The sequence below is a fragment of the Tachysurus vachellii genome, chromosome 10 (assembly GCF_030014155.1).
Source record: "Tachysurus vachellii isolate PV-2020 chromosome 10, HZAU_Pvac_v1, whole genome shotgun sequence".
NCBI lineage: Eukaryota > Metazoa > Chordata > Actinopteri > Siluriformes > Bagridae > Tachysurus > Tachysurus vachellii.
Genome location: NC_083469.1, coordinates 27074166 through 27091765, shown reverse-complemented (window position 1 = coordinate 27091765; position 17600 = coordinate 27074166). Strand labels below are relative to the sequence as shown.

General features: G+C 40.4%; 1 protein-coding gene across 4 annotated transcripts; it reads left to right on the top strand.

The window, feature by feature from the left end:
* Positions 1-3567: 3567 nt before the first annotated feature.
* Positions 3568-12201, top strand: LOC132852980 (E3 ubiquitin-protein ligase TRIM39-like). Of its 4 annotated transcripts, none has more exons than XM_060880547.1 (8): positions 3568-3597; positions 6315-6394; positions 8453-9015; positions 9117-9212; positions 9329-9562; positions 9654-9816; positions 10001-10036; positions 10989-12201. In XM_060880547.1, the coding sequence occupies exons 2-8, from the start codon at positions 6331-6333 to the stop codon at positions 11537-11539; spliced, it is 1707 nt and encodes a 568-aa protein (XP_060736530.1). In that variant the 5' UTR covers positions 3568-3597; positions 6315-6330; the 3' UTR covers positions 11540-12201. The 4 variants fall into 4 exon arrangements, with proteins under 4 accessions (XP_060736530.1, XP_060736525.1, XP_060736526.1 ...); XM_060880542.1 differs by lacking the exon at positions 3568-3597 and adding an exon at positions 5241-5409; XM_060880543.1 differs by lacking the exon at positions 3568-3597 and adding an exon at positions 5242-5409 and having other exon boundaries at positions 10010-10036.
* The last annotated feature ends 5399 nt before the right edge of the window (positions 12202-17600 follow it).

Below are 17600 nucleotides of genomic sequence, written 5' to 3'. Positions count from 1 at the left end.
CCCCTGCACCAAACTCAGGTCACACATCACTGATGTCCTGATAGTTATACTACAACACTTATTTGGGGGAAATGACTTTTTGTATAATTTTTATGATTTTTCGTTAAAAAAAAATCAATAACTTCACTGTAACTATCAGGACATCAGTGATGTGTGAGCTGGTGACAGTACAGTGTATTACAGTGATGTGTGAGCTGGTGACAGTACAGTGTATTACAGTGATGTGTGAGCTGGTGACAGTACAGTGTATTACAGTGATGTGTGTGAGCTGGTGACAGTACAGTGTATTACAGTGATGTGTGAGCTGGTGACAGTACAGTGTATTACAGTGATGTGTGTGAGCTGGTGACAGTACAGTGTATTACAGTGATGTGTGTGAGCTGGTGACAGTACAGTGTATTACAGTGATGTGTGTGAGCTGGTGACAGTACAGTGTATTACAGTGATGTGTGTGAGCTGGTGACAGTACAGTGTATTACAGTGATGTGTGTGAGCTGGTGACAGTACAGTGTATTACAGTGATGTGTGAGCTGGTGACAGTACAGTGTATTACAGTGATGTGTGTGAGCTGGTGACAGTACAGTGTATTACAGTGACGTGTGAGCTGGTGACAGTACAGTGTATTACAGTGATGTGTGTGAGCTGGTGACAGTACAGTGTATTACAGTGATGTGTGAGCTGGTGACAGTACAATGTATTACAGTGATGTGTGTGAGCTGGTGACAGTACAGTGTATTACAGTGACGTGTGAGCTGGTGACAGTACAGTGTATTACAGTGATGTGTGAGCTGGTGACAGTACAGTGTATTACAGTGATGTGTGAGCTGGTGACAGTACAGTGTATTACAGTGATGTGTGAGCTGGTGACAGTACAGTGTATTACAGTGATGTGTGTGAGCTGGTGACAGTACAGTGTATTACAGTGATGTGTGTGAGCTGGTGACAGTACAGTGTATTACAGTGATGTGTGTGAGCTGGTGACAGTACAGTGTATTACAGTGATGTGTGTGAGCTGGTGACAGTACAGTGTATTACAGTGAAGTTATTGACTGTTTTTTAGTATTCACTTTTCGGGTTTTGCACTTTGCAGACGGTCCCTTGGAATCTGTCTCTTAGGTGTTCGCACATAGAGAATTATGTATTTTGTCCACAGTGGAGGAAAGATGATATTGAGGGAAATTGGGTTGTAGCTGCGTCTCTACATTACTACGATAGAAAAGAGGTGTTATTTGTGTAATAAAAGTGTTTAGCTCAGGAGTTACTGACTCGGGAAACTCCAATCTGTGAATATGCGGCCAACTTTAGTCTAAACTGGACGGAGACACGGAGCGCCCTGTAACTCACTGACCTGCCTGCGTTCACAAGTCACACGGTGCAGATGGGAGGGAGAACGGCTGACTACACAGTTTATGGGAATAAATTGTGTATTTCCCTCACAACTGTCACAAAAAACTCACTACACTGTCTGTCTGGTCTCTCTGCACGTTGCTTTGCGAGATCATGAGGCGCGATTTGTTTTTCCTCACTGCTGCACGAGTCTGCGTGAGAATATGGGGGTGTGGCGTGAGAATATGGGGGTGTGGCGTGAGAATATGGGGGTGTGGCGTGAGAATATGGGGGTGTGGTGTGAGAATATGGGGGTGTGGCGTGAGAATATGGGGGTGTGGTGTGAGAATATGGGGGTGTGGCGTGAGAATATGGGGGTGTGACATGTGAATATGGGGGTGTGGCATGTGAATATGGGGGTGTGGCGTGAGAATATGGGGGTGTGGCGTGAGAGAGTGAGAATTGGGGCAATCGCGTGAGTCTCACGCTGAATGCGTGACAGTTGGCAGCCATGTGTATTTCAACAGGAAGCATCTTTCATGTCTTCACCACGTTCTTTCTTTCTGCCACTCGGAAGCATCGTTTTTTGCTCATTTGTTATTCATTTATAACTTTAAGCACTACATTACTCAACATTTAACCAGGAGATTTTATCCTTGTTTTTATTGCTTTATATTCTGTAGGGTACTAATCATTGTGCTGTGGTTTCTTTTCTGAGAAAAGCCGTTTTTCCATCTATTTGGTGTGTCAAATCGGACAGTAAACTAAATACTACAGTAACAGACATCCCAAGTGTCCCGGATGTTCAGGGAGTCTCCCGCATATTGATAGCGGCTCCCGGAATCTAGAGCGAGCGAGCGAGCAAGAGCGCGCATGCGCGACAGAGACCTTGTAGGGAGCTAGAGACCTTGCGTGTGTGTGCTAGTGTGCGTGTGTGTGCGTCATTAAGCACATGTAAGACAGTGAGCATCCTGATTGGCCGGGGGGCCAAGATGGCAGTGGTGTGAATGGTCACGTTTTAGAGTCGTCTACGTAGTTTGAGGAGTTTGAAGCTAACAAACTTAGATTTGAATATGTAAAGTTACAACTTAGAAAATATATGCTTTTTCGATATTTTTCTGGCAATACTTGCACTTTTTGACGTGATATTATGGGCAAAAAAAGGAAAAATCAGTCCATTCATGAAAGCGCTATACTAGCTGGACACCTTATGGAAGAATGCTGCACGGAGTCGGTCGACATGGAGAATATTAATATTAATCTTGAATATGGGGGTGTGGTGTGAGAATATGGGGGTGTGGCGTGAGAATATGGGGGTGTGGCGTGAGAATATGGGGGTGTGGCGTGAGAATATGGGGGTGTGGCATGTGAATATGGGGGTGTGGCATGTGAATATGCGGGTGTGGTGTGAGAATATGGGGGTGTGGTGTGAGAATATGGGGGTGTGGCGTGAGAATATGGGGGTGTGGCGTGAGAATATGGGGGTGTGGCGTGAGAATATGGGGGTGTGGTGTGAGAATATGGGGGTGTGGCGTGAGAATATGGGGGTGTGGCATGAGAATATGGGGGTGTGGCGTGAGAATATGGGGGTGTGGCGTGAGAATATGGGGGTGTGGCATGTGAATATGGGGGTGTGGCGTGAGAATATGGGGGTGTGGTGTGAGAATATGGGGGTGTGGCGTGAGAATATGGGGGTGTGGCGTGAGAATATGGGGGTGTGGCATGTGAATATGGGGGTGTGGTGTGAGAGAGTGAGAATTGGGGCAATCGCGTGAGTCTCACGCTGAATGCGTGACAGTTGGCAGCCATGTGTATTTCAACAGGAAGCATCTTTCATGTCTTCACCACGTTCTTTCTTTCTGCCACTCGGAAGCATCGTTTTTTGCTCATTTGTTATTCATTTATAACTTTAAGCACTACATTACTCAACATTTAACCAGGAGATTTTATCCTTGTTTTTATTGCTTTATATTCTGTAGGGTACTAATCATTGTGCTATGGTTTCTTTTCTGAGAAAAGCCGTTTTTCCATCTATTTGGTGTGTCAAATCGGACAGTAAACTAAATACTACAGTAACAGACATCCCAAGTGTCCCGGATGTTCAGGGAGTCTCCCGCATATTGATAGCGGCTCCCGGAATCTAGAGCGAGCGAGCGAGCAAGAGCGCGCATGCGCGACAGAGACCTTGCGTGTGTGTGTGTGTGCTAGTGTGCGTGTGTGTGCGTCATTAAGCGCATGTAAGACAGAGAGCATCCTGATTGGCCTGTTTCGGTAAGTCAAACAATCATTTGTCAGTGTGGGCGGGGCTTTTATCTCTATTTTTTCTTTTATCTTTTATTTTTAAAAAACACAGTATAAGACACATTTTACACCAGACAACACGAAAGTGTCCCCTGTCTCATAAGCGTTAAACATAATGATGCACGCCGTACAGTTTGTAACAGTGACTTCAGCGTTGCCCATGGTGGGGTAAATGATTGTAAAACACGTGTTGACGTGACTTCAACACGTTTCATTTCATCTTCAGCTTATAGAAATAGTAAAAGTCATCTACATATTTTAATATAATTAACAAATAATTGGGTAACACTTTACAATATGGTTCATTAGTTAACATTAGTTTACTAGGTTAGTTAACATGAACTAATAATGAACTGCACTTATAAAGCATTTAATCTTTGTTAATGTTAATTTAAACATTTACTAATACATTATTCAAATCCTGTTATCATTAGATACCACCCGGAAATTAATTTTTGCAGGTTGGGATGTCTGCAGTACCCATGAGCCTTATCTACTTTTACTATGTTAAAGACGTCAGCTAAAACTACCTGATGACCCACCGCTTCTCTTTTAATGATCTCCTCATCTTTCTTTCAACACGTAAACAAAGTGTGCTTGATAATTCAACAATGCGAGGTCATGACCATCCGTTTTATTTGATTCTCCTGATTTCTGCAGGCTTTCAGGGTTTCGCGAATTCTAAATGTTCTCATTTGATCATTACATTCAACATTGGTGTTGGTATTTTATCTTTATTGTTATTATAATTATTATTATTATGCTTTTTTTATTTGTACTATATGTTTATTTTCGTTTGCACTTTCAAATGCAGCAAAACTTACAGGACGAATTAAAGTAATTAATGGTTAATAATATAATATAATAATAATGGTTAGTAATTAATTCAGAGATCCAAATCAGTAGTTGGAATATTAGAGGGTTGAATAATCTTGTCAAACTTAAACAAGTATTGGGTAGACTGAAACATATGAAATCAAATATTGTTTTCTTACAAGAAACACATCTGTTAAAAGATCATATTAGCAAAATTACTAAGCTGATGGCCAGGACAAGTTCACAATGCCTCTTTCACCTCTCGAGATAGAGGAGTCATGATTCTTATTTATAAATCAATCCCATTTCAGTTAAGAACACAACATATAGATCCGTTAGGGAGGTCTGTAATTCTCAATGGTACAATTTTAACAACTCAAATTAATCTAATAAATATATATGCGCACAATGAAGATGACCACGCTTTCTACCAAAATTTATTTCTCACAATATCATCATACAATGGTCATTACATAATTGGAGGAGACTTTAACTGTGTACTGAATCCAGTATTTGATCGCTCATCAGGAACAGACAATACCCATCAACAGTCTAAAAAGGTCATTGAAAAGTCTATGATTGATCTGAATTTAACTGAAATCTGGAGGTATCTTAATCCCAATAAAAATAATTTTCATGCTTCTCAAATACCTACAAAACATTTTCAAGAATAGATTATTTTTTAGTCTCTAATAGCCTGATTTCAAACTACTATAATAGTATCATACTGTCTGATCATGCCCCTATTACAGTTACAGTTCAGATAAGCAATCTTTTGCCCTCTCCTTTTAGATTTCAATTTCAAGTAAGATGGTTTCATGTTCTATAACATACTCTTAGACGGATCAAAAGATAATAATTCTTTATCTTACATGGCAGCATGGAAAATGATCTGCAGGAAGATATTTCAAAAGAAGAATGGGAAGAATCATGTCTATTTGCTCAAACCCACAGCATTAACACAAGGTGCAAACTACTGCAATACAAATGGCTTTTAAGGACATACATTACCCCTGTAAAATTAAATAGGTTCAATAACTATATCCCTGACAACTGTACAAAGTGCAAAGATAAAATTGGTCACTTTTCCACTGTGTATGGGAATGTAAAGAGCTTCACAAATTTTGGAAGGAAATTCTTACTATGATTGGTCAGTTAATTGGAGATAATGTTCCTCTTGAACCAAAACTGTGTTTATTCCATATATACCCAATAAATTTGGTCGTAAATGCAAGAAAATGTAAACCAATAGACTTTATTTTGCTACAGGCCAAATGTGGCATTGCATTAAAGTGGAAAGACACACAAAGAACCTCTTCTAAGCAATGGATCAAGGGAATGTCCTCAAATCTTGCTTTGGAAAAACTGACATTTGCTATTGAAGGGAAGTTAAAAGATTTCTATAACATCTGGACTCCTTTTCTACACTTCTGTGATCAAGTGGACTTGACAGCAGAATAATTTGGGAGCTGAGCATAAGGTTAAAGAACACAGAATTACTGCAATTTTTAAGTTATTACTATATTATCAAAATATAATATAATTTAAGTGTATTTTTATGTATTTTTTTACATATTTATTTGTTTGTTTGTTTGTTTGTTTGTTTGTTTGTTTGTTTATTATGATGTTCCAATTGTAATTGTTCATTTTGATATATAATTTCTTGTAGGGTGTTTCTTCTTTGTCTTGATGTGGGAAAAAACCTAATAAAAATAGTAGTGAAAAAAACTGTGAAAAAAACACCAGGAAGTGAGAAACTATAATATATTATTATAGTTATTGACCGTCAGAATGCTCAGTAAAAGTCTGTGCTTTTTACCATATAATGTGTTGCAGTATGTTTACTGACCAATGATTTGTTGCTTTAAAAGGTTTAAAAGAAGAAAAATGGATAAGACATTCGTAAAACCAGGACAAAGCAGCTGGAGCAGCGTGGATACATCTGCTAACTGTAAGTTATAAGTTTGTACTTTTGGATGTGAGATAAAGCCAGATTAAGCTTCTGATTATTAAATCTAATACTTTTCAGCATGGGCGGCACCAGAGAATTTGAACACAAATGCTGAGGGCACGTCAGTTTATTTACAGGGGATGTTGTGAAAAATCCTGGAGCCTTAAGAGAATATATTTATATTATTATATTATATTATTATTATATTATATATTATTAACCAGAAGTCAGAGGGTGAATAAAAGAGGCACTCTTTATTATAGTAACTCAGCAGACAGGAGAGGAAAGAGTGTAAACTGGGGACTCAGGGCCATAGAATAGAACTGTTCCAGACACGTAATGAGCTCATGGGTGATATGAAGTAGCTGGAAGCGGCGATAGCTCGCCATGACATCAGCGGGCACTGGCCTTGGGTAGGGAGACGGACGAGGATGGTGAGGTGAGGACATGATGGGGCGACCAGGATGAGCTGGCTGAGGCGTAGGGTCTGAGGAGAGATAAGGGGAGTTAGAGGAGATAGAGGAACGGGAGCTTGAGATAAGGGTAAACAAGGGCAAGGACAGGCTGAGATCATAACATGAAACATGCGATCAAAACAAAGTTGAAGCTTTTAGCAGTTTAGAGGAGTCATCAAAGAACTCCATTTTTTACTTTTATGTACACAAGCAACATTATAGTAGCAATAGCTTAACAATAGTGATAACAGTATAGCAACAATAGTTTAGCAATAGTGGCAATATAAGATGACAAATAGATAAGAGCTTTTTTTAACATAATAACTTTTGACATAAAATCAGACTCATAGAGTGGCTTATAATTATTAAAAATCATGTATAGAAGAAAATAACAAAGGAGAAACTTACCCATTGCAGTTGAATGAAGGATTAATCTTCAGGACGTCTGGCATGGAAAAAAACTTAGAGGCAAATGTAACTTCGACCAGGGGGTAAGGCTCTTTTTTGAGCACACTTTTAATAACAAAATTGTTGTTTAGATATAATTGTTATGTCGAACGAAGAAGATCCAGGGTCACAGGCCTGGGCTTCCGGACCTGGGCCCCGGGGAACTAAGGGGAAGAAAATCCATAAATGGGCATATGGGCAAAAGGTGAAGGAAAAACAAGGGGATTGTAAGGAACAGGACGTTACAAAAACATATGAGACATAAGGATAAGGTGATATGAAAATGGGTCTGTGAGGAGGGGAACCGATAAGGAGGCGCTTGGAAGCGTATATATAGAGGAGAATTTTTGGGGCCAAATGTGTATGTGTAGAAAAAACCGTTACTTTGCAGGACCGTCCTGAGGGTTTTTGTTTTTGCATGCCGATGCTCTTCATGAAGATGCTCTTTTTTGGGGTTTTGGGTTTTCTTTTGTTACTTTCAACTTGGCAATTTCTCTTAGAGAATTGTTAGCTGATTGACCACAATAAAGAAGTTTGCTCATTCTCATCCAGGTCTGAGGAGCTTTCCCATTGTTTTAATTCATATTAATGTTAGTGCTATCAGTAAATTAAGTTTAAGTAACAATTATATAGTATAAAAGCATTATAAAGTATATCAGTATAATTCACCCTGATATGTGCCGACTTGGAGACGGGCTCTAAGTTCCGACAGGGAGCTGAGCCATTATAAATAATGTTTAAAATAGGTCTTTGGTGTATATTTTATATTCTCATTTTCACTAGAAGTGAATTCTGACATTTTTAAAATAAAATGTAATGATATTATGCTTGTGCCCACGTAGCTGTAACTCATGTCATATGACGATTAAGTAAATGTTTTTATATCATTTAGTCCTAATCCATTCTTTTTGACTACCTGCTTCCACCTATAAGAAATAAAAAACAGTGCTCCTGATAAACAGCTCTAATACATATCTCCCTCTGGTAATTTATAGTAAATCCTTTACTTTTGCAACTCTGAGATTAAAATATGGTCCATTTTTTCTTACATTATTACCCACTTTTCAGTTCCACACAAAATGTTCTTTGTTCTCTGAAATAAAGAATTAAAGAATTTTACTGATTTGTTTATTTTTATTCTTTATCTCTCCCCCAGTTGCAGGTGAATCCAGCAGCCTCCTGACTGAAGAGCAGTTACAGTGTTCTATCTGTCTGGAAGTGTTCACTGATCCCGTCACCACTCCATGTGGACACAACTTCTGCAAGAGCTGCATTACACAATGCTGGGATACGAGTGAACACTGCCATTGTCCATATTGTAATGAGAAATTCACCATAAGACCTGAACACAAGATTAATATAACACTGAGAGATGTTGCAGATAACTTCAAGAAGAGAAGCAAAGAGCCTCCTGAGAGTTTGGAGGTTCTCTGTGACGTCTGCACTGGTGTGAAGCAGAAGGCTGTAAAATCCTGTCTGGATTGTGGTGTGACTTTCTGTTCATCTCATTTAGAGCCTCATATTAATGTTCAGAGATATAAGAAACACAAACTAATAAATGCAGTGAAGAACCTGGAGATGTACATGTGCCAGAAGCACGAGAGACCTCTGGAGCTCTTCTGTAGAGACGATCAGATGTATCTGTGTCAGTTCTGCACTGAGGGAGAACATAGGGATCACAATGTTATTCTGTTAGAGGAGGAGAGTGGACAGAAGAAGGTTAGAGACACTGACATCAGTGTTAATTATTGTCATGAAGAAAATAAATGAATTTACATTTTGTAAATAAACTGCTATGTGTTTTTGATTTCTGTGCACAGATTCAGCTGCAGAAAACACAGACAGAGCTGCAGCAGATGATCCAGGAGCGACTGAAGAAGATCCAGGAGATTAATCACTCAGTAGAGCTCAGTAAAGTGGGTGAAACATTATGTAGTTCTTATCTGCTGCATTCTGTACATTTGTCCTCCATATTTCATGTCACAGGCTATAACACTTTGTGGTAAATGTGAGAAGTTCTTCTGTTCTTTAGAGAAACATGGAGAAAGAGAAATCAGACAGTGTTGAAGTTTTCACTGCTCTGATTCGCTCCATTGAGAGGAGTCAGGCTGAGCTGCTGGAGGTGATGGAGGAGAATCAGAAAGCAGCAGAGAAGCAGGCTGAAGGACTCATTAAAGAGCTGGAACAGGAAATCGAGGAGCTAAAGAGGAGAGACACTGAGCTGGAGCAGTTCTCACACACTGAAGATCATCTCCACCTCCTAAAGGTCAGAGTTCCTCTCTCTATCACTCTGAAACTGTGCAGAAGATCACAGAACATCAGCTGAGGGATTTCTCTTCTCTCATGTTCTACTGTAGATTTACCCGTCACTGTGCATCGCTTCACACACCAAGAACTGGTCTGAGATCAGCATTAACACTGACCTGAGTGTGGACGTTCTGAGGACGGCTCTGTCTCGGATTCAGGAGACTCTGAATGAGAAACTCAGTGTGACTCTGAATGAGAAGTTGAGAGAAACAGGTAAGAAACTGAGAAGTCTGTAACAGATGATTTATTTTGTCAAAGGCTGTATGAACATTGCTAATTAGTTGTTTTATTGGTAAATAAATGAATGTAAATTTGTTACTAAATTTTATAGCTTCATCTGATTCCAAGTTTATATTAAAAACATCTCTGATCTATTAAATATTTTTGTTGTGATTCGTCTCCACAGAACTGAAGAGGATTCAGCAGTATGCAGGTAGACTGCACTTACTGTATTATACATTTATATTATATTATTGATACTTCAGTCATTTTAATAAAGATTTATAATGATTCCTGTTATGAAATTAGCTTCTTACCCCAGCTCTCTATTACCTATTATGCAAAAATATGGATATAAGAATATATAACTCTCAATATAACTGATCTTCTACATTAGAAGATTCGTGTCTGCAGATCCGACATCTCTGATTGGTCAACAGATATTTGTTAAATTGTCGGTAATCAAATTAAACATTTTAAGCTTTTTAGTTTAGTAAGTTTAAAATGTTTCACATTGTCCAGTTTTTTCTCTTTAATCTTATATCTGTAAAATAAACTGACCCTTATATAAAAAACATGATCAGAAATACATCTAAAAACATTTAAATAAAATAAAAAATAAACAGGTTAAACCATAAACTTTATACACACTGAGCATTTTTACACTAAATTTGGCCCATACGTATGTTCCACAAACCGGCTTATAATTTTGAAATGATTGTGTTTAATGAATTTCATTCATTCATCTTCTACCGCTTATCCGAACTACCTCGGGTCACGGGGAGCCTGTGCCTATCTCAGGCGTCATTGGGCATCAAGGCAGGATACACCCTGGACGGAGTGCCAACCCATCGCAGGGCACACACACACACTCATTCACTCACGCAATCACACACTAGGGACAATTTTCCAGAGATGCCAATCAACCTACCATGCATGTCTTTGGACTGGGGGAGGAAACCGGAGTACCCGGAGGAAACCCCCGAGGCACGGGGAGAACATGCAAACTCCACACACACAAGGTGGAAGCGGGAATCGAACCCCGACCCTGGAGGTGTGAGGCGAACGTGCTAACCACTAAGCCACCGTGCCCCCTTGTTTAATGAATTTGTTTGTTATTATTATTTACCTGATTACTCATCACATTCTGTTTGTTTTCCTGTCAGTGGATGTGACTCTGGACCCTGATACAGCTCATCCATATCTTGTCTTCAGTGATGAAGGAAAACAAGTCATGTGTGGAGACACAAAGCAGAAACTCCCAGGCACCCCGAAAAGATTTATATATTACATCACGGTCCTGGGAAAGCAGGGTTTCTCCTCAGGGAGGTTTTACTATGAGGTGCAGGTCAGCGGGAAGACTAAGTGGAGTTTAGGAGTGGTCAGAGAATCTATTAATAGGAAGGGAGAGATTGATTCATTTAAACCTCAGACTGGATTCTGGACCGTGGCTCTGAGGAATGGGAACGAGTATGAGGCTTGGGATGATCCCTGTGTCTCTCTCTCCCTGAGCGAAAAGCCCCAGAAAATAGGAGTGTTTGTGGATTATGAGGAGGGTCTGGTCTCCTTTTATGATGTTGAGGCCAGGTCTCATATCTACTCTTTCACTGGTCAGACCTTCACTGAGAAACTCTATCCATACTTCAGTCCTGGTTTGAATGACGGAGGTAAAAACTCAGCACCACTGATCATCTCTCGTGTGTTAAAGACTGATTAAATTCTCACCTCAATCAATTATATGAAATGACTGGAATGAAAGACACTGGGTTTTATTTATCAGGTTTAAGTTGTGAAAATGTTTTGTTGACCAAACCAAGAAAACATTTCACTGCTCATAAGCATATAGTGACACCAACAAAACTCTTTAAATGGTCAATCCCAGAGAGCTAAAAGTGTGAAATGGCAATAAATCTGCTAACAGGAAAAATACTTTTCTCAGAGGCAGAAATGAAAGTTTATAAAATATAAAAAATAATATAATTTATCAGTATAACAGATCGTATAAGAAATCTTGAATCTAGACTTTAAATATAGAAAAGGTGAATTATGTGTGAAGTAAATCTTTTAGAAAGAAAATGGTTTAACATGAAATCCGTGAGAGAGAAATACATATCAGCACTGAACCCAGGTGACCATGAACACCAAGTACAACATACAGGACACTGCTGGGTTCAGTTCTATTTGCCAGAAGTCTCTCGTGCTGAGAAACTATATATATATTTTTATTTTCTGTTGCTTTAATGGAATGTTAACACTGATATCACTTTGAATGAGGTGAACATGTTCATTATTCTGTTTACCTGCTCATGTCTGATGCTTGCTTGTTAGTGCCTTTTAGGTTTGCTCTTGGTTTGTGAATATTAAATATCCTGTGTATGACTTTTGGACAGTTTCTTTATTCTTCACTGTGCATTTACTGTGCATGGACACTGAGCATTATGTAACCTTTGGTTAAAGTACTAAAAATGAAAAGGAACCGATTACGCCAGCTGGGTTATTTTATTCACCCAGGAAAATAAGTTAAACCCAAAAAGAGGAATTAAACCAAAAATAAATTACAATAATATGAAGGACCCTGCTGGTTCGGATGGGATAAAAGACAGAGACGTGACTTTCCAAAAATAGTACAAATTTATTTTGCAACAATCATTTGCTCTTAAAAAATACTTTCAAATATCATGTACAGTTTACCAGTTATTTACCCACAATTGATAAGAGACTAGATCAGATCCACCTTAACAGAAGAGACAAACCACACAACAAATCAGTGCATAAATATTTAACACATTGATAAACCAAAAAGGGATGAACCAAAAATAAGACACAAATATACTCAACAGAATACAGAATACAAATAACAATCCGAACACAACCGGTAAAGCCAGATTAATTTAAAAAGCACCGAAGCTGCTTAACAGAGCAGGAATACAAAATCGGTAATTCAATAAACTTGTACCAGGGACAAATATCCAAAAATGCATTACTGAAATATATCATACAAGTCAATGGGGCAGAACAATCTTTAAAAACAAACACTCTGTAAATCAGCGGTTCACCGCCGTAACGTCCGCACCGCCCCGACTGTGAACCAGCAATGAGTCAAGTTTATAAAACAGCTCTGAAACAGCTCTGAGAAATGTACAGTACATAAAAACAAACAGAAAACAAAAGCAAAACAAAAAAGCAGAAAACAAAACAGCAGCTAGCACTCTTTGAAACTTTGGGGAAAGTTTCCCCCTTCCCAAAAAGAACCCACAACAAAGTTTCTTACCTCACAAACGAGGTTAAACTATTGTCACTATTGCTACGTGACTGAAAAATAAAAGAATAAAGCAGGCAACTTACCAGGGGAACCAACAGGTAAATATAAGCCAAAGGACCTTTTCTACCCACACAGCATGCACACAGGAGAGAAATCAAAGCACTCCACTCAAATGTGCTTTTTTATAAAGCCACTAACGGCAAGTTGAGCAGCCCACCTCTGTTCTAAAGCACCCGATTTTGCGGCATTAAGGTAACACAGGGGGTTATTGTCAGTGTATACCACACACTTATTTCCAAGTAAACACTCACGGAATTTCTCACTCATTACTCATTTAAGTGCCAAGAATTCCAGCTTCATGGAACTATAATTGGACATATTCCTCTCTGAAGGTCTTAATCCTCGACACGCATAGGCTACTGGTCGAACTCTAACCCCCTGTTCCTGAGACAGGACTGCCCCCAAGCTGCTGTAACTTGCATCTTATTCTAAGATAAATGGCAATGAGAAGTCTGCATTATCCAAGAGGGGAGCGCTCACCAACCGCTGCTTCAAAGTATCAAAACTTTGTTGACATTCCTCTGTCCAAGCCTCCTTGCAAGACTAGGCTGTACTCTTCCTCATAACCCCAGAGATGAAGTGGGGCAGCCAGCTTGGCAAAACCCTCCACAAACCTCCTGTAATAACTGGCACAAAAAGGACACAAGCCCAAAAAGGGCCAAAGTTCTGAAACCTGCTGGGGAGGCTGCCAATTAGCAACTGCCTCAATTTTCTTAGGGTCAGTCGCCACCTCCTGGTCGGAAATCAAGTGCCCCAAGTAGCCCACCTTGGGCCAGAAGAACGAACACTTCTCTAGTTTGGCCTTTAAGCCTTCTTGTTGTAAACATTTCAGGACCACCTCCAGTCGTTGCAAATGCTCAGACGCAACTGTACAGAAGGCAGTTTTCATCTTGTCCTTCTTGGACACTGGGACCTGTTTGTGGGCACTTGCAAGGTCCATTGTAGTGAACCACCAGGCACCTGAAAGAGCATCTAAAGATTCCTCGATTCTTGGTAATGGAAAAGAATCTTTTTTTGTCTTACTGTTCAATTGATGATAATCAAGACACATTCACAGGCTACCATCCTTTTTCTTTACCATGACATGGGTTTCCAGTAACTGATTAATACCTCTGAGGGAGGGCTGCGTCTATAACGCTGCCTAACGGGAACCTCATCAGACAGAGGAGTATCATGTGTAATCAAAGTGGTACCCACCACTAGAGGGCTCAAACACAACAGTCAATCCAGCATGTTGCTGAGAACAAGTAGCGGGAATAAACTTCATGGTGCCACCTGGTACATGAACACACTTACCTCCTCGAACCCGGACCCGGGCTGAAGAGTCTAAAGGGCCCTTTACCTAAACTTGAGGGCATTTCTGTAGAGCTTGTTGCCACGAATTAGCGGCATGCTGCACTAAAGTTGCTTCAAAAAGGGCTGACCCATATTGCCCAAACAATTCGTTATAACTTTCTCGAATAATATTCATGCCCAGAACACCGGAGATTTGAGTAGTACCTGGAGGATCTTTAACTATGAGCACGCCACGTTTAGGAATCACTTTACCAAAGACTTCGGCATCCAGCTCTAAATAGCCTATGTACGGGACATCTAAGCTATTGGCAGCTTTAAGCTGTAACCAATGACAAGAGTGAAGTTTTTCCCTACCCCAAGGCTCAAAGTTATTCAAAAAAATGCTTTCAGCCACAGTTGACACCATTGAGCCAGTGTCTAACAAACAGGGAACTAACACCCCACCCAAACTAATGATCACATGGGGGCATGGAGATAATAAGGGGGCCATGTTTTCTACATCGGGGAAGACAACATCTGAGCCAAACACATACCCTTCTGAACTGTGGCCCAATAGGACAGAAGGCTCTAGTTTTCCGTAAAAGAAACAGAGGGCTGGGACCTTTGCACCACTGGCTGAGGAGGACGTGAGGGAGATCGATCAACACTTGACAATGAACTACACTCATGGGCGAAATGGCCCGGCTGTTGGTACCTCCTACAGATAACTGAACCCCGATTAGTAGTACTTGTAGTAGGACTGAAACGTCTTGGGACATTTTTTTACTGTGTTGCTGCAAAGAGCCACATCATACACATACACATATGAACATCACCCTATCCCTTCCTCTCGCACACAAACACACCTTTGCTCAGCCAGATTTATTGTAAATGTAAATTGTAACATGATAATGACAGAAATTGACTCCTACATTACTAAGACCATAGGCCAGTCATTTTCAACAATGAACATTGTATGCACTGTCTCACACAGATAAACTCTCAGTTCAACCAAGTCCACAAACAAAAATATAATAATTTACAATAGCGTTTTTATTTTACTATGCATGTTACTGACTATGCGTGTTACTTAGTGGGACTTCTGCCATTCCTTGTCTTGAACAATCCTCTTCAAATCTGGCTTGTATTCCGTTGTTGCCACTCAAAGCAATTCTTTCACATGGGTGTCAGTCAGAACAGATCGATGCTTTAATTTCACGTGTTTCAGGGTGGAAAACACAGACTTGCAGACGTATGTTGACCCAAACATTGACAGTATCTTAAGCGCAGCCCGTTTGACATTGGGGTATTTTTTCATTGGCACACGTTTCCAGAACTCAATGGTCCCTTCCCTTAAAGCAGGATTCAGTTGGTCCTCCTCACAAAGATCGATCATCTCCAACTCATCCGCAGCTTCATCTGTGACTGGCGGGGCTTTCAAACAGTCCGTCTCAGCATTAAATAGATCGACGACGAACGTAATCTGTGGCTTTTACAGTTGTAGATCACAGTACCGGGCCACAAAGCTTTCGTGCAGGTTTTTAACCAGTGTTGCATATCTGGCTCTTTGCTTATTCAGGGCGGTGCTGATGACTTGCCTGCTGGCTTTTAGCAGAGTGGGAAAATGCGTTTAATCTCCCTTTTGAATATGCGCCTTGAACAGATTCAGTTTGTTGGCAAACGCAAACACACTTTGCACCAGGTCGGGCAGCATTTTTAACTTACCCTGCAAGGTCAGGTTCAGTCTGTCCAAGTGACACAGCATGTCGACCAAAAAGGCCAGATCCATAATCCACTCAAGGTCTGTGAGCTCAGGCTAGTCCTTGTCCTTCTCTTCCATGAACAGTTTCACGGCATGGTCACCTGGAAGCTCAGCGATGAGATTCTTGAATTGCCGGTGGTTAAGCGCATGTGTGCGGATGTAGATGACGATTTCCATCACAGGCTTCATGACGTTGTCTAAATTCAATGATTTAGACACGAGTTGCTGGCAGATAGCAAAACTAACTTTTAATGCAGCCATCATTGTTTCTTTCACTATGCCACGGGTTCCGTCTTTTAATGGCAGAATATCAAGGAGTTCTTCTTTGATCAAACAATTGTTTGACACACACCATGCAAATATTGCCAACTGAGGCTTGTCTTGTATGTCACAACTCTCATCCAATGCGACACTAAAATACTCACATGCTTGAAGGTCAGAGTGCAACTGTGATTCAGTAGCCTTGTTAATGTCTGATATTCTGTGTTCAACAGTGTGGCGGGACAGTTGGACGTCTGATACCATTCGTTTTAGTTTGTCATTTTCAGGAGACAAGATTTCAACAACGTCACCGAGGCATTTTTTAACAAACTCCCCTTCATTGTATGGCTTTTTGGCCCATGCAATGTTCCAAGCCAGTTTATAGGACGCAAGCATTCCAGTCTCTAAGTGCTTCGTAAATTTTTGGAAAAACTGTATTTGCTTTTCTGCCTGACTTTTCAAAGTGACCAACTTGTGCTTGCGAAGTTCAGTCCCTTTTGGAAATTCCTGGTCGATGTTAGCATGGAGTGAGCTGAAGTGGCGCTGAAGATTTGAAGGTTTGAATTGTGCTAATGACGCCTGACATACTGTATACTGTAAGGCAGAATGGCTTGCCATTACATTCAACAAAAAAATATAAACTCTCCCACTCTGTTAAAAATGTCCCTGTGTTCATCTTCATATTTTCGTTTTGCTGTGCATTTTTTCCCTGCCATTTTGAGAGCGAACTTGACACAGTTTACTCAAATGATCCTACTGGGAAACTTTGAAGTATTTTCATCCCACGCACATGCGCATTTGATGAAAATACTTCAAAGGTTCCCAGTAGGATCTTTTTGTTTTTGTTTCTACACTGCAATCATCGAGTCCATCCTCCGCACTTCAGTGACTGTTTGGTTCAGCTCAGCTACCAAATCTGACCTCAGAAGACTACAGAGGGTAGTCTGGAGTGCTGAGCGAATCATTGGCACAACTCTCTCCACCCTCCAAGATCTGCCGGCCTCATACTGATCACGACACCACACTGATCGGCCTCATCCAGGATGGTGACGAGTCTGCTTACAGACTGGAGGTTGAACAGCTGGCTGTCTGATGCAGTTTTAACCACCTGGAGCTGAACACACTCAAGACAGTGGAGATGATCGTGGACTTCAGGAG

Coding starts and splice junctions, on each gene's coding strand:
- LOC132852980 (XM_060880542.1), top strand. CDS start 5,324: ATGGAAAATGATCTGCAGGAAGATATTTCAAAAGAAGAATGGGAAGAA. Junction 5,410..6,314: donor ACCCACAGCATTAACACAAG/GTGCAAACTACT, acceptor TTGCTTTAAAAG/GTTTAAAAGAAGAAAAATGG. Junction 10,037..10,988: donor GAGGATTCAGCAGTATGCAG/GTAGACTGCACT, acceptor TTTTCCTGTCAG/TGGATGTGACTCTGGACCCT.